Below are 24,704 nucleotides of genomic sequence, written 5' to 3' on the forward strand. Positions count from 1 at the left end.
CGGTAGAAATATGATTCAATTTATTCATTTTCTACGTGAAATTATTAGCAGTATTAATTTGTTAACTATTTAAAGAAACTAAACCTAGGCAGAACAAACATGAACTTAGTACTCACTTTAGGCTATAACTAAGTATTTTAAGTCACATTGCCTTATAAACTCATTGTGATAATTCAATTATTAAGTTGTTGATCTTTCTCAATAAACAAATCAATTAGGCAAATTAATTCTGAAACAATATCACTCACAGGCAACCTAAACTAAATGTTTTCTAGCATGTAAGAAAGGAGTTTTTATGTTGATAACTGGCATCATTTTATGCATCTTTGCAGGTCATCATTATTTATCTAATAAAAGCTATAACTTTTGAGAAGTAAAACTGCCTTCCTTTTAAAGCATACTGTTTTATGCAACCTTATATTGGACATATTACATAATTACTGAGTTTCTGTAGCAAGGAAACAATTCAGATATAATTTAAGTGGAAGTATAAATTTGCACAATCTATATGGCAAGCAACAATAAAAAACAGTTTGAAAACACTTCTATTCTTTGACTCTAATCTAACGATGGGACTTCAAATATTCACCATGGGATTTTGTAATAGTGAAACTATAATGTCAATTTATATTTCTGCTCAATAATTCAGAAAACAAATTATAATTCACCTAACTCAATACCATGTGGCCAAGAAAATAGGCATCTTTAAAAGATAAAGGAAAATAGTGTCTTTCTCTCTCCAGCTGCTTTTCTTAAATTACAACAGTTATAGTTGGCTACATTTTTAAATATGTTTGTTCATATGTGTGTAAGTACATGGTGACACCAAGTGTAGTATACTGCTTATGTATCCGGTGGTTCATCACATTTAACAGGTAAAGGAGAATCGGCAATTTTCATACATCAAACTTTTTAGCCACATTGCTAGCTAGGGCACATGTTTCTCTGTTCAATTAATAACACAAAATACCCATGGTTTTGGTACATAGCAAAATAGTTTGAAAATCCTTTCTTTATAGACAACTACAAAACTCTTTTTGAGGAGAAGACCCTGTGTGAAATATTAGCCATCTATTTCTCTAAATCAATGATGTTTTCACTCTGTAGTTTATGAACTACAATGGATTCTTCTGGTGCCTCCAAAGCTACCAGGGTTGGAGTGGCACAAGTGAAGAACTCAAACCCAGTCTCACCTAAGGAGCTCTGCTGTGTGTTATCTTAAAGATTATTTAAGTCCAGGCTATATAAGATTTTGTCTGTACTAAAACTTTAGTTTAATGACTACTAATACAGAAATTTAATCTGACCTTATGTTAAAAGGTGAATGAACTATTCATATACCTTAATTTTATTTTTATAGCTCTTATGTCTTCATAGATCTCCAACATTCTAATATTATCCCTATAATTTTTCATAATATAAAGAGTCTGTATAACCATTGGATATATAGGGAGAAGACTAGGTTTTAGATAATTATGTTTACAATATTGATATTAAAGGATCAGTTCACTTGGAGGTGGCAAAAGCTTAGGCTAAGCTCACTTGCTTCCATCTTGCTACACAAACACCACAACTTAACTTAGTCTTTTTCTCTTTCTGCCTTGGGTGTAGGGAGCTCAGCCTGGGCAGGGTGATTTAAAGTAGTGAGTGATCATTACAGTCCATCTTCTGATGTAACGGAACCTGATTTTGGCCAGTAATCATTACCCTATTTTTTTCTTCTGAAGCTTTGTTTTTTCTCACCACTTCTTTAGAAGTAGTGCAGGGTCATGTAAATATAAATTAATGTAAATTTCTTACTTCTTACTTTTCCCAATCATAAGGAATATCCCTATTCACCTTAACCTTCACAGTCCTCCAACAAAGCATCTCTTTGCCCTCTCCCTTATGCAAAAGGCCCTATTTCATCTACTTTCCCTCTTTTATTCTGGAAGCCTTTAATGGTGTACAATACAGATAATACTATGTAGATGACAAATGAGGATTTACTTGAATTGAACCTGAATTACACAGAAACGGATAACATAAACTTGAAGTTTGGACATGTGAAACGCTGAAGCCATACTGTTCTCCATGTAACATTCTACAAAATGAATCCTCTGCGACTCAAGGCTGGATGTCAACTGATTTTACTGAGTTCTAGGCAATAGTTTACTTGGTATGAATCATCACAATCTGGGAAGATAGCTAGGCTGGCGATACAAGCTGCAATCCCAAAAATTGGAGGTAGAAGCAGGATAATTAGGAGTTCAAGGTCAACCTCAGATACATGAGTTCTAGGCCAGTCTAGGGTGTATGATTCTCTGCCTCAAAAGTAAATCTGGAAATCTACTAACATTCCCAACTTTCCCTTTAATGTGGAGTTCCCATGAAATTTTAATTATGTTACAGAATTTTACCATAAGAAATTGAATCTACTAAGTAAGAAGGCACCATGAACAGAATACTGACGGTTAACAAGTGGTAACAAGACTAAACTCAGTCAGCTCTGACAGCTTTAACTGTACTCGTGATACTTCAGGCAATCATGAAAATCTCCTTAGTAGTGATGTGTTTTATTGACACTTTCCTTGAAATTATTATTAACAATGCCCCTTCTTTTGGGCTTCACAATAAATAAGGGAAGTAAGATACCCAAAAGAAAAATATCAGAAACACGGCTATTCTACAGTGAGCTAAGCCAACAGAGGAAAACAAGATAGCAGTAGAAACTGGCATGTTCGCTGCTGGTGAGGTGTGCAGATACGGTTCTGTCACAGTATTTAAAACCTGATTTCATCCCCATTTTTATTGTGGTCAGTAACAGCAGCAATAACCAGAGCAGACACCATGTTTCCCATCTCTGAAACATTAAAATTCCACTAGCATCAGTGCTCGAATGCCCCTTTACTAGCTATCTGCACAGGACATATTTCATTGCTATTGCCGTTACAGGATTATGCTCAGCTCATAAACATCCATTGACAAGCCAATGCAGACAACCGCACTTTAGGCGAGACTTTTCAAACACAGAGAGCTGATTCATTTTTATCTCAGCTTCTAAAAAGACCACCCTGAACCTCCATGCACAGTGCGATAGTAAACACTATTTCAAATGCTAAATGGTACAAAACCTAAAAATACACAGACACACAGACTTAGAGGTTAGTCAAAAAGTTCATGAAGTCACTATTGCTACAGAGACCAAAGAAGTAGTAGTAATTGGTGGCACAAAATTCAAGAAAGGTATATGTCCCTTTCTCATTTATAGATAATCTGAGCTATATATAGATGGATATACTTAAAACTGAAAGATTTTGAGCTGAAATACAATTCTACACATTTTTTTCTATTTGAAGTTCACCCTATAAATTGCCCCATCTAATAGAGACTGTAATTAGATGCTACTAAAGGAATTGCTGAGTTTGCCTAAAGTTTACCTTCAGAAATTGTCCCCTCATTTTTGTCATGAAATCTACAAAAATCTTTTGTAGCTCTATAAATATGAATACTTACTTAGCAAACATTTTATGTGTTGACAGTTTTGGAATGTAAGCAATGAATGAAACATCTAAACCATGGGTCATAATCAGAGAAGAAATGATGCTTCTAAGTTATCAACTGCAATACAAGATTGTGTGAGAGAGAGGGAGAGACAGTGTGTAAGAGAGAGAGAGTATTTGTGTGTATAGATATAGATATAATTTTGACAGTTTTCTGGAAATCATTATTGGCAAAGCCCTTGCTATGCTTCATAATAAATTATAATGGGAAGTAGATACCCAAAAGACACACTACATATATACATAGTCAAAACAGGTTTCTGTATATTTTACTCTTTGCTTAATATTTATTTTATTGGTTATATCATAGGTAGTACAGCAATGCTTTTCCTTCCCCTGATTTTAGTTAGAATACAAATATGGCTCTGCTTCTGCCTCCAGATCATTGGCTGCATTGGTACATGAGGATGGAGGGAACAGAAGCAAGGAACAGGGTTAGGATAGCTGTGGGTATGAATAGAAGCAGCCCTCCAGGAGACAGACTTCCATAAATCAGTTCAACTGTATAAGGAATATACAGGATTGGGGACCCTGGCCACAAACCCTAATTTGCATTAAGTGGCATGCTCCTATCACAAGGCTTTGTATATGGCAATAGGGTTCTCTCAAAATGGCTAGATGATTTGCCTAATTACCATGTGGGTCACCAGGGGAAGAATGTTTGCAGGTAACTGTGTCAAGGGTCACCCTTGAGATAAGTCAGGCATCCTGGGCCTAGAGTCATCCTCCAGATAAACCTGGGTAGACAGCAGGATGCTTTGCTGGGAAGGGAGGGAGTTTACAGAAAGCTGCCAGGCTATGAAAGACTTCTACCTTTACCAGCCAGCAATGTCTTCCAACAACAGATTATGTCTTAGGTAATCTTAAAAAATAAAAGACATTTTTAAAACAATAGAATACAAAAAAATGGGGATAGAGAGATGGCCCAGTTGGTAAAGTGCATAAGGACCTGAGTTCGGCTCTCCAAGACCCATGTATAAAACCTGGGTGTGTTGGTGCATCCTGTAACCCTAGAGCTGGGGGAGGGGCATCAGGAGAGACAGACAAGTGGATTCCTGGAGCTCACTAGCCAGTTAGTCTAGTCAAACAATGAGCTACAGCTTCAGTGAGAGACTGACTGTGTCTCCAAAACTAAGGTGGACAGTGATGGAGGAAGTCACCTAAGGTCACCCTCTTGTCATCATGCATGTGCACAAGCACACAGACAAACATGTGCATTCTCATATGTAAGAGAGACAGACAGAGAAAAACAAAAAAGTAATGCAAAACAAAAAATGTAAACAAATTTTAAAACAACCCAAATGTCTATCATTAGGGGGGAAATGAGTAAACTAATATACAGACAATGGGAAAATAATATAATTCTAAAGAAGGCCATCGTAGAAAAGATGGCCAGGGTTTATTAAGATACCCGCCTTTAATTTATGTTGGAGACATCAGCTTTTATGTTACAAAAAGAGGAGAATACATTGGGATTAATATATGGCTATATTTTAAAAGCAAAAGAAGTAATAATTGCCTCAAAAATAAGTGTTTAGGAAGAGATGGGGATACACTTTTTTTATTATATGATACCAAATGCAGACATTTAGATATTTTACTTTGGAGGCAGATTTAATAGTAAGAAACATCTACAAATAAAACAGTTTCACCAAGTACAACCTTGAATTTGTCAAAAGCATAAAACATGGCAGGATTTACGATTCCGGAAAGACCCTACCACATGCCAAAATGCTGTAGTATGAAGCAAGCAATTAGTCAGCAGGAGGCTGGATGCTGAATTATTCCCTATTTCCTTAACAGAGAACTCCCAAGAAAAGAAGGTCCCACTGAGAGTTGGGGACAAGGCAAGAGAATAAGAGCCATGGCCCTATCAGACCCAGACTCCTCTCCAGTCACCAGGATATAACCACACAAACTATGAGGAGGACTAAAAAGATCCTTCCTAAACACACATGGCTTCTAAAGAAGCTGGCCCTGTGCAATGTAAGACTGCAGACATTGGCACATATGGAGACAGACCTTTCAAAACATAAAAAGTTCACTGTAGATTATTAGAGGATGTAGTTACTATAAAGACATTCCCTTCAACCCAAACAGCTTACAATCCGGCTCTAAGTCAGTGGGAGGAAGGGAAGGGAAACCTACTAGTGAAAATTCTTAACCCTGCCCTGTAGTTCATGGGGAAGCCAGCAGTGAGCTACAATGACTTCTACAATAAATGCAGGCCAGAGAACAATCTGATTGTGAAAATTATTCTGTGTATTATTCTAGGGTTAAAGAATTTGTAAGTCACTGTCCTTCTTCCTGCCTTTCTTCTCTCTGTATATACAAATACAGTCTAACAAACAAGGGCAAATAATAGCTATGGTAAAAATATTTTAAAATCTACTGATAACAATGGATAGCATGCACCTCAAGTATTTCAAATGAAAAATAAGTTTTAAATAAGAAACTATGAATAAAAATTAGTGTATTTGACTAGTGTTCATGTAAACTGGACACAGTGAAAGACTTACTGATTTTGAAATTTGATTTTCACCTTCCAAGGTGAAATAGAAGTAAAATAAGAATGCAAGATCTCTGAGCCACATGACTATTGTCCCCTGAGAAATCACTTCTCTACAAGAAATAAATATGAAATGAATGGGAAAAAGTTTCTTAGGATCTACTAAAATCAATGAATGATCTATGCTTAAAATTTCAAAGAAACCCATTGAATGCCAAGCAGAATCAATGCATAGAAAAGCAATAAATATACAGTAAAATTTTAACATACAAGAATATATTATAAAGGTATATTTTCATGCTTGTTTTCCTTCCCCTCAACCTCTGAAACATGAGAAATGTCACAATATAACAGCTGACTTTTCTCAGAAGCAATGGGGGAACACCTGACAATGGAATGTCCTGACTATTAATTTCTTAAAAATTAACTACAATTTCTGGGATTGGGATGTAAAAAAATAAATTAATAAAAAAAGAAAAAAATTAACTATAATTTATGTATTTACAAGAAATTAAGTGAAATAAAGACAATTTGAGGTAAACCAAATCTTGGAAAGGTGAGTGTAAATAGGCTTTAACTACTATGAGTAGAGTTTGGATGTTTTAGTCTCATATGGTCTGTAGACATGCTTCTATGGTTGAGCTTTTTAAATATAAGTTACTTAACATCTTGTCTCAATTTGCATTTAAAGAGAAGGGAGGCTGCTTTGCTTTTCACAAGGATATCTGTAATCATGCTGCAAGGCTTCTCATGACCAAGGGTCTCTGCCCCCTACAAGACAGCATCTCTCCACTCTGGCCTCATGACCTACTCTGTTCATCACTCACTCTGCCCTTCCTGTGCTGTTTGCTATGTTTTCCCACAAGGACAGCAGGGAAACTTCATCCCAGGGTCTTTATGAATGCTGATTTTTTTCTACAAGAATAGTTCTTCCAAGAATAATCAGCTCTATTTTGTTATTTATCAGTAACAAAACTAAAACTCCACCTAACCTGGAACTGATGCTGTTTATCTAACAGGATCTCCCACGGAAAAACAGATACTGAAGTTTTACTGTGACCATTTAAAAAGATGGATAATGAAGAGTAAACAATGCTATACAAATAAATGGAAATCTAAAGCTTCCATCTGAAGAGCAGTTGGGGATTATTTTGGGAAAGATTATAAATGATTTTTAGAGACTTTAATTTTTAATTATCTGTGTGTGTGTCTCTGTGTGTGTGTGTGTGTGTGTGTGTGTGTGTGTGTGTGTGTGTGTGTGTGTACCTAAGTGCAGATGCCTCCAGAGACTGGAGCTGAAATGACAGGCTGTGAGCCACCCCATATGGATGCACAGAGTCGAACCCATCAGCAAGATGGTGAGGACCTTAAGTCAGTAAAACTTCTGTCTCTCTATTTATAATTTTTTGAAAAATATTCCTAAAGCTTTAATTTAAAAATTAGTTGCAAGCTGGACAGTGGTGGCTCGTTCCTTTAATCCTAGCACTGGGAGGCAGAGGCAGGTAGATCTCTGAGTTGGAGGCCAGCCTGGCCTATAGGGTGAGTTCCAGGAGGACTAAGCCTACACAGAGAAACCCTACCTCAAAAAAACAAAAAAGAAAGAAAGAAAAAGAAAAGAAATTAGTTGTTATGATTCTGTTTGTTTTCAATCCATCACAGTCTTAATAAACACCTTGAAGATACATAGTCTAATAGAATATGTAAGGATAATTGAACTATAAGACCACAAATGTATCTAATATTTTCATTACACTTGAAACAAGTTTAAATAACTGCAGTTTATTTTTAAGTTTAATAATTAGAAATCCAAATTCCCAAATTGTTGTTTAATTTTGAATATATGCAGACTAATAGGCCAAAAATTATTATGTATTTTTAATGACACATTAATTTGAGTTAAACATTTTCTCATTACATTTATGCTTTCTAAACTCTTAGAGCAACAGACAAATAACAACATTTGTTGCTAAGTTGAGATCATGGAGAAGAAAACTCTGAATAATACTTTAAATCCTTTATGTACACTGACTTAATGCTAACAACAAATGAAGACCATGAGGACTATGCTGCTTATATATGCAGACACAGGTCAAATAAGTTTTTAAGATAAGCCTTTGTTGCAAGGAAAGATGACAGACACTGTGCCCCAGATGTCATTTCACCAATCAGTGAGTATACAATTACATTTAAAGGGTATTTCATGTTCATAGTTCGGAAAGAAACTAAATATGCATTAGTATTACACTTTAATTAACATAGTTATCACTAACCTGCATGTTTTCTGTAAATTATAGAGAGAAAGTTTTAAAATTATTATGGAAATAGTAAATATATCTGGATACAATTGGTTTCAACAAAATAAAAAGTGTGTGCAACCTTTTAAGCTTTTATATAAGAATACATGTATATTCATATGACTAGAGATGAAATGACGCTGTTCCAAAACAACAATTGATTCAAACTGAAAATATAGGAAGTCACATTTATGTACATATTTGTACAAAACTCAAAAATTTCAAAAAAAAAAGATTGAAGTCAAGTAACAAAAAGTGATCGGCTTTGACAATATAACACCCATTTGATCAATATTTCAATGTAATTCCATGTTACAAAGTCAGACCTTGAGGTTTCAAGTCTATCTGCAAATCAAATATGGGGTAACATTGGTGACATATCATGGGATATGTAGATATTCAGGTGGATGGATGGCTAGATGATAGATAGATGGATGATAGATAAATAGATAGACAGACATATAATAGCACAGAGGAGATATAGATATGAATATAAGCTAAGTGTAGAGAAATATATTCTGATATTCTAAGAAGACGTGGTATTTGAGTGATAATATAATTAACTAACTTATTACATTCTCTGATAATAAACAAAAAGCATAATTAAAATTTAGATGGCATTACTATGGGTTTAACATTTTCATTTTTAGTATACAGGTGTGAGAAACTCACTCTGTGTGAGTGTGTGTGTGTGTGTGTGTGTGTGTGTGTGTGTATGTGTGTTGTATGCATGCGTGTGTCCTGCTCTGTCACTACTTTATTCCCTTGATACAGGGTTTCTCACTAAACCTGGAGCTAGGTTGGTGACTAGCAAGCCCCAGAGACCCTCCTCTCCCTGTTGCCAACAGTGCTGAGATTTCAAGGACAGGTGGCCATGTCCTGCTTTGTGCATGGGACCTGGCGATATAAACTCAATTCTTCATGCTTGCATGGCAATTGCTCTTACAGTCTGAGCCATCCCCCTGCCCCCATTTTTTTTTTAACAAACTAGTCTTGGGTATTTGTTTCCAGCCCATCCATCCTATTTCTTATACTATAAACTCCATGATCTTTTTATTTTGTTTTGTTTTTTGTTTGCATGGTTTGTTTTATTTTCACTACTATTTTGCCAATATTAATTCACGGTTCACCCTGTAGTGCTACTGATAAAACACTATGTGAATGAGTGATTATTAAAATGTAAAGTCACAGGCTGGATGGACATGGTGGTGCACGCTTTTAATCCCAGTACTCTGGAGACAGAGGCAGGTGAATCTCTGTGAGTTCTAGGACAGCCTGGTTTACAGAGTGAGATACATGACAGCCAGGACTATGTAGAAAGACCCTGTTGCAAAAAAAATTAAAAAAGAAAGGAAGGAAGAAGAATGAAGGGAAGGAAGGAAGAAAAAAGAAAGAGGCTTGAAATGCCAAATGTAAACTATGTAGTCAATATTCTCTGACACATATAACTAATATTATTTGTAGGGATATTAAAATTTTAAGTCTAACAACACAGTGATTAGTGAGCTGTAAAATAAAATACAGTGGTTGACTTACCTAAGACGATGCTATACAAAACTACATGCCACTGCCACTAACTGACTTGTAATTAATCAGCAGCAGCTACCACCTCACCAGCAGGAGTCTTCCTGCTTTCTTTTGTCACATGCATATTCAGATGGCCTAGATGTCCTGTTTCCAGTGCCTAACACAAGGACTGGCATAAGAGAGAAGTGGTTTGATTGCAGGATGGCAGTATTCTAAACTGGGCAACAGCAGGCATCATAGAGGGGCTGACCTTGATGTCGGTCCTGAACAGACAGCAGATGGTAGAAGCTGGGTCTGTTTCGTATTGAAAGCCACCAACAGACAGAGACAATAGGAACGATAGTCCAGCTCCATGGCAAGTCTCAATTCGAAATACAACATGTTTGCACAAGTGGAACATGACCCTTCTGATCGGCTCCACCACATGTTCATAGCAGGAAGTAGAATGTTAGATTGGTGTCAGCTAAAATGAGCATTTATATCCCTCTAGGTTTGTGTTATTTCTTCTCAGGGAAGTGAGTATTTGAAAAGAAATCACACAATTTTCCTTCACACGGGTAGCATAACCCTTGGTGTATATGTTGTGAAAATCCCAGGGACCAAAGCTGTGAATCAGGAAGGCATTTCTCATTCAAGTCATTAAATATGAAAATGAGAATATAGAATACTTTTTATAGATTTTTCCAAAACAAGCATTTTCCAACAAACACATTCAACTACTAATTTTGTATTTTAAAGAGAACATAAGTGTTCCCTAAAATAACAAAAACCCAGAGCTGGAAAGACGGACTAATTGTTGCATAGGACTCAGGTTCTATTCCCCACACCCACATGGTAGCTCACAACCACCTGTAACTACAGTTCCACTGGATCAGATTCCTCTTCTGCCATGTCACAGGCTCCCATACATATGCTCAAATACATACACAAAGGCCAGGTGCATACACACACACACACACACACACACACACACACACACACACACACACACAAATTAATTAACTAGTTAAAAATTAATGATGAAACCCAACTCAGTAAACTAATTTCAATTACCACTGCTTATTTACTTAATGAGGAAAACACTTATCTATATTTCATTATCACAGCCATTCTTCTTGGGGTGAACAACTGAGGTAATTAATAATTCTGTGTAAGAACAGAATACAGACACTCTTTGAAGTTAGGAACATAAAATAGTAGAAAGCTGCAATTGCAATAAATAACAACATTGATAATAAGAATAGTGATAACAATATAAAACCCAGTGTTCTTTGAATTGAATTTCAAAGCCTTATCATTTGAAGAGTTGGGAAGATGGTTTAGTGCTTGTACAAGCATGGCAATCTGAATTTGAGTCCAAAAATCCACGTTAAAACGAAAGGCTGGCCTGGTCATATGCATTTACAGTAACAATCCTGGAGAGGGCTACACGAGTGGGTCCTGGCCACTCACTCACTGTTCAACTCTCCTGGCCTAATCATTCGTGAGCCCTGGGTTAGTGAGAGACCCTGTCTTGTTTTATGGTTCACAGTTCCTGAGAAAAGACACCCCAAGATTTACCTGTGCCTCAACAGACATGCAAATGTGTACGCACACACACACACACACACACACACACACACACACACACACACACACACACACACGGGGGAGGGGGGTGGGCGGGAGTTTTCCTTGAAAATATCCCTTTGATGAATGAAGCAAATAAAGAAGAAGCCATATATAACTACAATGCCACAGAAATTCCTGTGCAAACCCAATCACAACAGCCTAGCACAACAGAGGGAAAGGCTGTGTGAAATGACAATGACGTAGTTGTAGTTTTATTTCAATAGCACCCGCAAGGAAATTCAACAACAACAGCAAACATTTCAGATTGAAATGTTTGTATGTTTTTTAAATCTTATTCTTCCAGCAACATCAACACTAATCTTTGGAACTTGGAAAACACTCAGGGAACATTATGGTGTTGGCACACCCCAAGAACAGACAATTGTATCAGCATTTTCCTATAGGCTCTGCTGGCAACACCAATGCACCTGGTGGAATGGCAGCCAGCTGTTCATTCTATCTGGTGCTATTAAAACCTGTTTTGCAGACATAACTTGTGTTCTCTTTTTCCCATTCCAAATGATGATGGCACTGAAGCTTCTGATAATGAAGAAAACATATTTTATGTGGGGTTTTTTTGGTACTTCTAGTTTTAAATAACATCTTAACATATGTTTAAAACAGAGCATATGGAAATAAGAAAAAGCAAATCTGAATTCCAGGCACAAATATTGGTTTAAAAGATAACGTTGTGCAAATCTATTACTTTTATAGTAATCTCAAATCATGCCTATCAATAAAACTAAGCAGCAGTAGGAGCACGATGCGTTTCTATAATTTCATCACCTTCTAGGAATTCAAAATGTCTACAACTAACACCTGTTTTCAGGGGACATGAAATTCATCCTCACAATCAAAAAGATTACATCAGACTTTTGTGTATGACTAGGGTCAGTTTCCATTGATAAGTATCAAAAATAGATCTTTATAAACCACCCACTGAGTAACTGCAGCAGCTGGCATGTAGCCTCATTGCAACTATGTCCACCAGGCCTTTGCATCAGAAGAGCCCCAAGGAACCAGAGTCTGATATATAATTCAGTATCATTCAGCAATTCTCCAGACAAAGAGAATTTTTAAAGGAGTTTTTTTTTCTGTTACTGCTCTTCACTTATATCAGGAAAAACAATTTCTGCATGAGAGCAAATGGGCTTAGGAAGTATTACCAATCAAAATGCCCTTAAATAAATGGCTTCAATGTCCTATGATTTATTTTTTATCTTGGAGGAGTTAAAAATTAATATTTCAAACAATGGCTGCATACAACAGTCAAGATTGCGGGATCAATGCAGCTTGCTACACAACTCAGTGAAGCAACAAATACTTCAAGATGAGAATTTGCATACAACATCTTAAGAATGATGGTTATGTGACATTTTAATGGGGATTTAGTTAAGGGACTAACAAGAATTTTCATTTTACCAAAATATACAAATACAAACCACTTCTATCCAAAATAATTGATTCTATCATATTACTAATATGCCAAACTAGATCTCAAGAGTTCTTAGTTCTAAACCCAACATCTCACAAACTACATGTAAACTACTCATATAGACAATCATGTGACCTAACAAGTCGGGGAGAGTATTAATTGCCATAAATAATGAGTTTTGACTTTAAGGTGGAAGGGGAGAGGAGAACTTATAAGACTCTGTAAAGACTTGCATGCTAAAGTACATATTTCATTGCAAAAATACATCAATTTCATCAAATGAGACAGCTGCACATAACAAGTCTATAGATATTTTTAAATGAACTAAGAAGTCTGATTACATTTCTTATATAGAAAATCTGTTTTGAAGTTACTAAATCTCACTCAACATAAAGTCTTTGTATCTGTATTTCTATGCCAATCCAAATGTCTGACTGTCATGGGTACAGAAATACCCAATGGCCAAAGTACAGAAACAACCTGTGTCTACCAATGAATAAAAGAAAAGTAAGAAGTATTTTAGATGACTTATACTTTTAAGGAGAACACAATTTTAAAGGAAAGAACACATGGTATACACAAAGGAATGCTATTCAGCATTCAAAAAGGATATCCTGTCATGTGCAACATAATTGAATCAGGATAACACTGTGAAAAGTCAAAGAAGCCAAATACCGGAAGAAAAGCATACTATGATCACACATGCAAAATATTTTCTTAAAAGTCAGATAAACAAAGTGGTTGAGTGATGGTGACCAAGAAGAGAAAGACAGAGGGAAAATGGAAAAGTAGGTGGTCAAAGGCTAAAAGTTTGCAGTGCAAAAGTTGTTTCAAGACACACAGTGTGAAGGCTGTAGTTAGTAATTCATATTGCATATGAAATACGAGCTAAAAGTAGGCCTGGTCCCATTGTCTCTCACACACACATGAAGAAAGTTAGCTATGGAAGAGGGTGGTTATGTTTATTCAATTTTAGTAATTATTTCACTGTGTATGTGTAAAAATCACTGTATAACTGAAAAATACAGAAGAAAGGGATTAAAATAAGAATTATAAATTACTTATAAATAAAAAGTAAGGGAGAAATAGAAGTTTTAAAGCAACATTATCCTATTACTTACCCCTTGGGATGGCTATTGTAATTTTAAAAAGTGAATAAAAAATAACAGTTTGGAGTAGATGTAGAAAACTCAAATCCTTATGAATGTCTAAGAGAAACAGAAAATTATGTGGTCTTTCTGGAAAACAGCATGATGGTTCCTCAAAAAAAATAATAAGCACAGAATTTCAGTATGAGCCAGAAATGGCCTTTCTGATATGGCTCTAGAAGACCTGGGTTCCATGGCAGCATTACTCACAAGAGGCAAAAGGTAAAAAGCCAAGCTGGAGTGTCTATTCAGGGATAAAGCAGGGTTTAAACTAGATACATGAATTCAGTGGACTATTCTATCCATCCTGAAAAGGCTAGCCTATTATTGCCATTTTCCCAAATCAATATAATTCCCATTCTAAATATGTATCTTTTATTCTCAGAGATGAATGTAGCTCTCACTTCTCATCAGCAAACTTCCTCTTTTTCAACAAGTGGAAACTATTGCAGACATTCACAACTGTTCAAAATTCAAACAACCGACTACAGGGTGCCCGACCCCAAACCATGTATCTATAATGCAAACAACTCCTACATGGAAGATGGGGGTTGGGAAGGTTCCAAGAGCTGGAAAACTAAATGTCTGCTGCTAGTGCCTTCTAGGCATGTGCAGGGATGCTGCATCCATAAAATCTCAACAATATGGTTTTCCAAGAAAGGGCCACATAATGATAAGACCAGGTGAGATGCCAACGTGAACCAAAGAAACCTGACAATTCCCTACCACTACAGGCAGTCAATTATTGCTGAGAGGAGGAGATTGGGTCTTCTATAGGAGTTAGCCTCCTGATGTTTTATATGAACCCAGGTAATTAAACATATAAATAGATGAGCAACACTAAATGAACTCAACAAGTGTGTGTGTGTGTGTGTGTGTGTGTGTAACCATAATAGTAAAGATGTCAATACTTTGAGAGAGTGGGAGGGACACACTAGGATTTGATAGGAAGAGGAAGGGAAAGAAAGGATATTAAATATAGTATGTATGTATGTATGATATTCTAAAAATAAAAATTTAACTTCAAAAAGGGAAATAAAATTCTAACATTGCAGGCTACAGCATTGTTCCACTTGCAAGGAATTATATGTCAACTGAAATAACGAGTCACAAAAGAGGGATACTGCATGATTCCACAAGTGGATGAAACCTAAAACTCCCACATTTACAAGAACAGATAATAACAGAATAATTACTGGGAATTAGGGAGGAGGCAAAGGACTATTCTTTAGTGGTATGAAACTTCAGTTTGGGTTAATCATAAAACTTCTGGGGATGGATAAAAGTAACGGTTGTAAAATAATGTGGATGGATTCGATGATACTGAACTGTACACTTAAAATGATTAGCATAATAACTATTATGTTATACATAACTTAACAAAATAAAAAGGGTTATATTGTATATAACTTAAGTAACTGCAATGTGATTTATAGAATTCAGTGATGAGGTGAGCTTAAGGTATGGTTATGAAGAAACAATTCATCAAAGAGGGGGTGATACAACACAATGCAAAGTGAAAATACATGAAATTGGCAAGGAATAAAATGAAAAATACATAATAAATTAGGAATTTAATAAAAAGCTTGAGTAAAAAGAAAAAATTTCCATATAGATAATTAGACTTGCATTCTAAAAATTATCAATAAAACTTTCCTGAAATTAACTCCCCTCAAACTAGCTGTTTAAAGATATGATGGCCTTCCATTATAAATTACCACATGATTATTTATAGATGGTTGTTTTATTTGTAATGCAGCTGATTCACTTTACTGTTACAAAACCAATAATGATACACAAAGTGTTGCTTAATATGTATCATATATATTCAAGAAGATACATACCATTTCAAAAGTTAACTAAGAATAGTATGGTAGAAATACTACTGACTCAATCTCGATAGGATGCTTAACGGACTTGGAAAACTATTAACTCTGCATAATAGCTGGAAAATCAGTAATTCAAACCAGAGCAATTACCCTAACAGTTGAGTGAGGGGGTGGTGGGCTGGTTTTCTACCCATCCTAGGTGCTGAGAGAGTTCTTGTCATTCCCAACCATCTGGCAGATGAAGATGAACACAGAATTGGGCTCACAGACTTGGTCATCAAGAAAAATAATCAGTTAAGACCCCAACACTTGATAGTGAAAGAATACTGCTGTGCTTAGCCATTAACGAAGTAGATTCACCCACTGACTTCCACCCTCGTTCCCACCCCCACTCACACCCCCTACCCCCAAGATGGATCTAGGATCTTTAAGCAGTTCTCTGGCCTCTTCTTCACACTAACCGAGGAATAGTGCTGTGGTTCTCAAGACATTTCCAAGTTGACAATACTGCATATACAGAAAACAGTAAAGAAGAATTAATATTTTACATCATTTTCAAGTAAAATTTGAGGGTGGGCAGTGTTATACAATCCTATAATCTCAGCACTTTGAGAGACAGCTGCAGGAGGATCAACACAAGTTTGAGTCTAGTCTGGTCTGTTCTAGGCTAGCCAGTGCTACATAGTGAGACCCAGTCTAAATTACTCTGAGTCTAAAGTACAGCACCAGGTAGCACACAGAACAGTTGTACTCATTAGAATCTAAGACTTCATATGCTTTCCATTTTTGAATCTTTTCAAGAACACAATCATACTTCCTTCTTCCTAAACTGAGCTGTGTGCATGAGCCCTTGGGCTCCAGGAGGCTGTAATTGTGGGCACTTACTGTGACTGCTGTCCACAGTTGAGGAGTGTCCTCGGGGAGCTGCTTCTCCCCATGAACAACCCTGAACTGCCATGCTTCTATTCTATCCTTCATCTGTCTCCAGGCTGCCACTTCTCCCCACTGTGTTGTATCTATCACTAGGAGGCCTCCATGACCCTGGTCTAGTTCACCATGTCTAATCTGCCCCAAGAATGGAAACCACATGATCAAGCATCTGAAAATAGGTATAATTTAAAAATAAACAGCGTAAATGAGCTGAAACTTTTCGACATCTATTTTTACCAATGAGAAAACGATTCATCTATTTCCACTCACAGCTTAGGGTGTGTTGGAGGTATGAGAACTGTGGCAATACCATATGGCTTAAAATAATAACATCTTGGAGAGAGTGTATGGAATAATTCAGCAATCTGATTTATATGTCGAATATAGAGCTATCGTTTCCTAAATAAAATTGTAAAATTAAGTCTACACTTCAACACATTGATCAAAATAGAACCCAGTTCAAGTATCTACCATATCTACTCAGCCACACCAAACTCCATATTATGTATATTCACTATCACATGAGACGTACCCTCATATTCAAATCATACATAATTTTTCTCAACTCAAAAATCTAGCAAATGTGTGCTTTGTTGTATATCTTTATTTAGACACTGAGTTGTAAGCTCTTTTGAATTTCAGAAACTAAAAATAAATTATTATTATTATTATTATTATTATTATTATTATTATTATATTTAATTTTCTAAGAGTCAGTAAGTCAATAGAAATGGCTTTATGTCTCTCTTACAAAATTCCACTTGCTCCAACAGTGAGTAAAATGCACCCCCGTTCACTCCCTCTTTCTCTCCCCTGCTCACCCGCTACCTTTCCTGATCTCTGGCTCTTTCTCTCTCCCCCCTCACTCTCTCTCCTGCTTTTTCCCTTTCTCTCTCTTGCTCACTGCCTCTTGCTCTTCCCTGCTTGCCTGCTCGCTCTCCCGCTTGCTCTCTCACTCTCTCTCCTCTGTTTCCAGATAAATGCCAGTCATTTGGACAGGGCTAACTCACAGAAGGTGCAGCAGGCACAGATGGCACTAATGCATAAATGTAATCTAGCAAAAGAATGCCAACGCCAAGCCAGAAAAGGTTCCAAGTAACTACAGTGCACTTACAGGAAGTCTGTGATTGGCAAGGTTAATGCTGCAGCAGTGAGGGCTCACTGTTTGTTCCCAGAGCAACACTAGAAAGACTCAAGTAAATGAGCACATTCCACATATTTGCCACAAATGCGCTGGTTTAGATAAATGATCTATCCTTAGAAATAACAAGGTCCACATACAAAACACACATTTTGAGCAAAGCTCATACTGGATTCAAATTCACCATCCTCCTGCCTCAGCTTTCATAGTAGCTGGTGTCATGAGCAGGTGTTTGCTAACAAGAAAAACTATTAAATAAAGATAATATGATTTGGGCCATTCCCTGAGCATATTCAGATATGCACCTAGATATCTATAAATGTTCCCAGATGTTTGTTCCCTATCATTTTACTTAATTTGTTTTCTTTGAAGTGCTTACCACCTAAAAAATATTTTTTATTTTGTAATGAGAAAAAGTGATTGCCACATATTATTACACATAGAACACACACACACAAAAGAAAACACTCGATTTCCAGAATGGGTGCACCAGTTTGCAATACCACCGAACGTGAACAAGGAATCCTTTTTCCCACATCCCTCAAGCATTTGTTCTCCATTGTTTTATTGGTCTTTGCTGTTCTGACTGGGGTAAGATGATATCTCAAAGTTGTTTTCACTTGCATTTCCCTAATTGCTAGGGATAGTGAACACTTGGTGATATCTCTTAACTATTTTAATTCCTTACTCTGAAAACTCTGTTCAGATCCCAGGACCATTTTTGAATTGGTCATTTGTTGGGATTTTTGTTTATCTGACTCTTTGTGTTTAGAGTTTTAAATGTAATCTGATGAAGATATTCTCAACCTCAGTGTGCTTCAACTGATAAATGAATAAAGAAAATGTGGCACATGAGTGCTATGGAATACTGTTCAGCTGTAAAGAAAAATGAAGCCATTCACTTTGCAGGTAAATGGATACAAACAGAAAAGATCATATTGAGTGAAGGAATTGACCCAGAAACACAAATGTCACATGTCACCCCACATTTGAGTCTCCTAGCTCCAAATCTTCAAATGTGAGTATATAACCTGGAGGAGTAAAAAGAAACCACTATGGGGCAGGGTAAACAATGGAGAGGAGAATAGCAGGTTATGAGTGAGCTGAAGGGGGAAGTGGAGAAAACAGAGGGGTTTTAATTAGAGAGAGTGAGAGAAATAAATGCAGAAGAAGGAGAAACAAGGGTAAAAATAGTAACAAGACTATCTAGAAAAGTCATAAAAAAATCATCTATCTATCTATCTTTCCATCTATCTGTAGTTCCAGTCTGGGCTGACATTTCTTTCTCCTCAAGAGCCACAGACTATTTAAAAAAAAAATCTGGCATGAAAAACCTTCTTTTGAATCACTGGTAATGACTTGACCAACAGATTCCCAAAACATTATAGATTGTTACTATTGCCCTTGGTTACCCCCAAGCACTGAAGGTACATCCTTATTTTGAAGACACCATGCACTTCATATACAGGGTCCAGAGGACCCAAGCTGGATCTGGCCTGATCTTCCTCCCCAATGATTAGCTTTCATGATACAAGAAGGCACCAAGCAAGTTTCCAAAGTGTGGAAGCAACCAACAGTCCTGCCACCTATGATGCCTATGAGCCACAAGGACCAGCAGGACATGATAACCCTAAGGGTGCAATATCAGCATGCACACATTGGTGGTAATTAACAGCTCTTTAGTTGGACATATAACCTGACCAATAAGAAAGGTAATTTCCTAGTACTGGAAATCTAGCCAACCACCCAGCAATAGTGAAATCATGAGTCTTGGAGAAGAACCTACAAACTCCACTTAAGTAGCACAATCCCTAATCACATTCTGTCCTTATACCCACATAAATATAGTCTTCACCTCTCATCCAAGAAACATATCTATGCAACAGACAGAGACCATTACAGGAAAATACAACCAACCAAAATGCATAGTTATGGAGCTCAGTCTTCACCGATAAATTTACAGCACAACTCTTGGCCCTAAGGTTCAGGGATCGTCACAGAAGAGGGGACAGAAGGATCATAAGAATGAGAGGATCACGAAGTTGCTGTAAGATAACTTCTCCTGGAAATGCCAGTGAAGTTACACCCATTAAGTGTCACCAGCATGACTGCCTAAACATAATCTGAACAAGGATAACACCAATAGACATGCTAAGGTAGATAGAGGAAAGCTCCTGAGGTTTCAATCCTAGACAAAGAACTATAGGCAGTTAAGGCATGCTAACAACAAGAGAAACAGTCTCCCCTAGGAAGAGCACACTGACTGATTATCCAATACCAGATGGCCAGCCCTGAAAACATAATACAAGTAATGTTATATAGATTGAGTGCTTTCCCCTCCCCCGCCCTCTCTCTCTAGGGTGTGTGTGTGTGTATTGTGTGTGTATGTGTGTGTGTAACAGCTATTAAGTAAGAGGGCATGACATTAAACAAAGATCAAAGGAGAGCAAAGGTGGCCAGATCCAGCAAAGGAGGGTTTGAAGGAAAGAAGGAAGGGGAAAATATGTAATTATATTATAACCTCAAAAAATAAAGAAAAAGGACCAATCACTCAAGTCACAATAGCAACATTAAGAAAATCCAGTAAACCATTTATGTTCTTATTGGGGCATTACTCATCACAGGGAAATCTCAAAAGATCCAGATTTGGTTGTAAGTTCCTTGCAAACCAATCTTGTATTATCATCCAAATCAGCAGGAAACTAGTCAGAGGCAGCTAGCTCTCTGGAAGACGGCTTGCTATAGCTCACCATGCACAGGCTCACCCAGCTGGCTTCTAACCAACTGTACTGAAAGTCTCACTGCATGGAAACCTGTCTCTTTGGAAGCAACTTTTCACACCACTCACCTGGTCCAGTTTTTCCAACTCTAATTTGTAATTTGAATCTATTCTTATAAAAACACTTCCTTTCTCAAAAACAAAACTAAACAAAAACACTTCCTTTCTCAAAGAATAGATTTGATTTGTTATGTAAATTAGAAATAAAGAAGCTATGAAATGCTCTATGTCATGAAATAACAACGAGAATGATAAAGCACACATTGTGCATCAATTATGTACAGGACACTGTGGCTTTTTTAAAATCACCTAACAGTACACAAAATGCATTGGATGTAAATTAAAAACAAGAAATACCATTTTGTTATCTGGTTATGGTATCATCTACGTATTTATCCTAAATGACTATATCATGAAATTTATATACCTTACAAGTAATCATTTAGACAGATGTTGTCACATGGATAGAACACAACCTGAATTTTCTGACACTAGATACATTGATCCTTGTTTGAATTCCTAAGGTAGAACCTACTGGAGGCTGCTGCCCATCCAAAGTACAACACAGAATCCTCTAGAGCAGCAGATGCCATCCTGTGGGTCACGACTCCTTAGGGTGCTGTACATCAGACACCCTGCTTATCAGATATTTATATTACAATTCATGACAATCAAGATTACAGTTTTGAAGTAGCATAATTGTAGAAGTTGTGAAGTAGGAACTGTATTAAAGGGTCTCAGCAACCCCTTCATGATAAAGGTCTTGGAGAAATCAGGGATACCAGGAACATACATCAGCATAATAAAAGCAATATATAGCAAGCCAACAGCCAACATCAAATTAAATGGAGAGAAATTCAATGCAATTCCCCTAAAATCAGAGACAAGACAAGGCTGCCAACTTTCTCCATATCTCTTCAATATTGTCCTTGAACTTCTAGCTAGAGCAATAAGAAAACAAAAGGAGACCAACGGAGAACAAATAAGAAAGGAAGAAGTCAAACTCTCACTATTTGCAGATGATATAGTTTACATAAGTGACCCGAAAACCTCAACAAGGGAATTCCTACAGCTGATAAACACCTTCAGCAAAGTGGCAGGATACAAGATTAACCCAAAAAAAATCCATAGCCCTACTATATACCGTTGACACATTGGTGGAGAAAGAAATCAGAGAAACATCACCCTTTACAATTGCCACAAACAACACAAAATACCTTGGGGTAACACTAAGCAAAAAAGTGAAAGACCTGTACCATAAGAATTTTGAGTCTCTAAAGAAAGAAATTAAAGAAGATACCAGAAAATGGAAAGATCTCCCATGCTCTTGGATAGGTAAGATCAACATAGTAAAAACGGCAATCTTGCCAAAAGGAATCTACAGATTCAATGCAATCCCCATCAAAATCCCAACACAATTCTTCATAGACCTTGAAAGAACAATTCTCAATCGAGAAACAAAAGACCCAGGATAGCCAAAACAGCCCTGTACAATAAAGGAACTTCTGGAGGCATCACCATCCATGACTTCAAGCTCTATTACACAGCTATAGTCCTGAAAAGAGCTTAGTATTGGCACAAAAATAGACAGGTGAACCAATGGAATAGAGTTGAAAACCTTGATATTAACCCACATACCTAAGATCACCTGATTTTTGACAAACAATCCAAATTCGTACGATGGAACAAAGAGAACATCTTCAACAAATGGTGCTGGCATAACTGGATGAGGACATGTAGAAGACTGCAGATAGATCCAAGCTTATTGTCATGCACAAAATTTAAGTCAAAATGGATCAAAGACCTCAACATAAAACCAGCAACACTAAACCTATTAGAAGACAAAGTGGGAAATACCCTTGAGTTAATTGGTACAGGAGACCGCTTTCTGAACATTACACCAGTACCACAGACACTGAGATCAGCAATTGATAAATGGGACCTCCTGAAACTGAGAAGCTTCTGTAAGGCAAAGGACACAGTCAGCAAGACAAAAGGGCAGCCCACAGACTGGGAAAAAATATTCACCAACACCACATCTGACAGGTGTCTAATCTCCAAAATATACAAAGAACTCAAGAAGCTAGTCTCCAAAACACCAAACAATCCAATTAAAAAGTGGAGTACAAAACTAAATAAACAATTCTCAACAGAAGAATCTAAAATGGCTGAAAGACACATAAGAAAGTGTTCAACATCCTTAGCCATCAGGGAAATGCAAATCAAAACAACTATGAGATACCATCTTAATCCTGTCAGAATGGCCAAAATCAAAAACACCAATGACATTTTATGCTGGAGAGGATGTGGAGAAAGGGAACACTTCTCCACTGCTGGTGGGAGTGCCAACTTGTACAGCCACTTTGGAAATCAGTATGGCGACTCCTCAAGAAAATGGGAATCAGTCTACCACAAGATCCAGCATTTCCACTCTTAGGCATATACCCAAAAGAAGCACATTCATACAAGTACAACTGTTCAACGATGTTCATAGCAGCACTATTTGTAATAGCCAGAAACTGGAAGCAGCGTAGATGCCCCTCAACTGAAGAATGGATAGAGAAAATGTAGTACATTTCCACAATGGAATACCACTCAATGGAAAAGGCAATGGAATCTTGAAATTTACAGGGAAATGGATGGAGCTAGAAGAAACATTCTGAGCGAGGTAACCCAATCACAAAAAGAAAAATATGATATCCACTCACTCATATGTGGATTTTAGACATAGAGTAAAGGATTACCAGCCTACAATACACACTGCCATAGATGCTAGTAAACAAGGAGGACCCTAAGAGAGACATACATTGTCCCCTGGAGAAGGGGAAAGGGTCAAGATCCTCTGAGCAAATTGGGAGCATGGGAAGAGGGGGGGAGGGAGTTAGGAGAATGAGAAGGGAAGAAGAGGAGGGATGCAGAGGACATGAGGCGAAGAATAGAAGATAACAAGAATGGAGATACTACAATAGAGATCTAACAATCTAAGCAACTGAGGAGAGGCTACCTTAAATTCTGTCCCTTGATAATGAGATTGATGACTGACTTATATGCCACCCATAGCCCTCATCCAGCAGCTGGTGGAAGTAGAACCAGACAACCAAAACTAACCACTGAACCGAACTGGAATCCAGATACAGTGGAGGATGAATGAAGGGCAAAGGGGTCCAGACCAGGCTGGTGAAACCCACAGAAACAGCTGACCTCAACATCGGGTAACTCTTGCTCCCCAGACTGAGAGCTGGGATACCAGCATGGGACTGATCCAGACCCCAGGAACATGGGTTTCAGTGAGGAAACCTCGGAAATCTACAGGACCTGCTGTAGTGGTTCAGAACTTATCCCTAGCATACGTGTGGACTTTGGGAGCCCATTCCACATAGAGGACTACTCCCTGAGCCAAGACACACGGGGGTGAGCTTAGGCCCTATCTCAAACGATATGATAGACTCTAATGACACCCGATGGAAGGCCTCACCATCCAGGGAGAGCAGAAAGGATATGTGATAGGTAGGGTTTTAGTTGGGGGGGGTAGAGGAGGACGGGTGGGAGAAGGGAACTGGGATTGTCATGTAAAACAATCTTGTTTCTAATTCAAATAAAACAAAATCTGGGGGGAAAAATGATTAAGTCAGTTTTGGACCTTGTTGGTCAAAGAACATTCTAACTTAGGAGATGAAAGTAAAGTATCTGAAATGTGAGTACCCAGAGGCTGAATTCTGAAACTTATTAAGGGCTGAAGTCACCTGACAGGAAGTGGCTTAGCTAGGCAGAGCCTTACAAAGCCATTGCAAGAAAGGAAATAAAAGACCCAAGAGGTTAATCTACTTAAACAAAGTCCATGTGTATATTGAAAGGATCCAACAGTGTAGGCTTCTAAAAAAAAAAAAAGAAAAAGAAAGAAAGAAAAGGAAAAAAAGGGATCTCAGCATTAGGAAGGTTGAGAATAGCTGCTCTAGAGA

The 24,704-nt window shown here is 37.3% G+C and overlaps 1 protein-coding gene across 3 annotated transcripts in view; it reads right to left on the reverse strand.

The window, feature by feature from the left end:
• Antxr2 (ANTXR cell adhesion molecule 2) overlaps positions 1-24,704 on the reverse strand; it is a 171,207-nt gene that overhangs the window by 50,574 nt on the left and 95,929 nt on the right. The window contains exon 17 of one of the 3 annotated variants that reach the window (XM_027387667.2): positions 16,337-16,402. The exons of the other annotated variants lie outside the window; for them this stretch is intronic. Coding sequence (XP_027243468.1) covers positions 16,352-16,402 — 51 coding nt within the window. The 3' untranslated portion in view covers positions 16,337-16,351. Of the gene's footprint in view, positions 1-16,336; positions 16,403-24,704 lie in introns of those variants that run through there. 3 annotated transcript variants of the gene reach the window in all.

The sequence above is a fragment of the Cricetulus griseus genome (genome assembly GCF_003668045.3).
Source record: "Cricetulus griseus strain 17A/GY chromosome 1 unlocalized genomic scaffold, alternate assembly CriGri-PICRH-1.0 chr1_1, whole genome shotgun sequence".
Taxonomy (NCBI): Eukaryota; Metazoa; Chordata; class Mammalia; order Rodentia; family Cricetidae; genus Cricetulus; species Cricetulus griseus.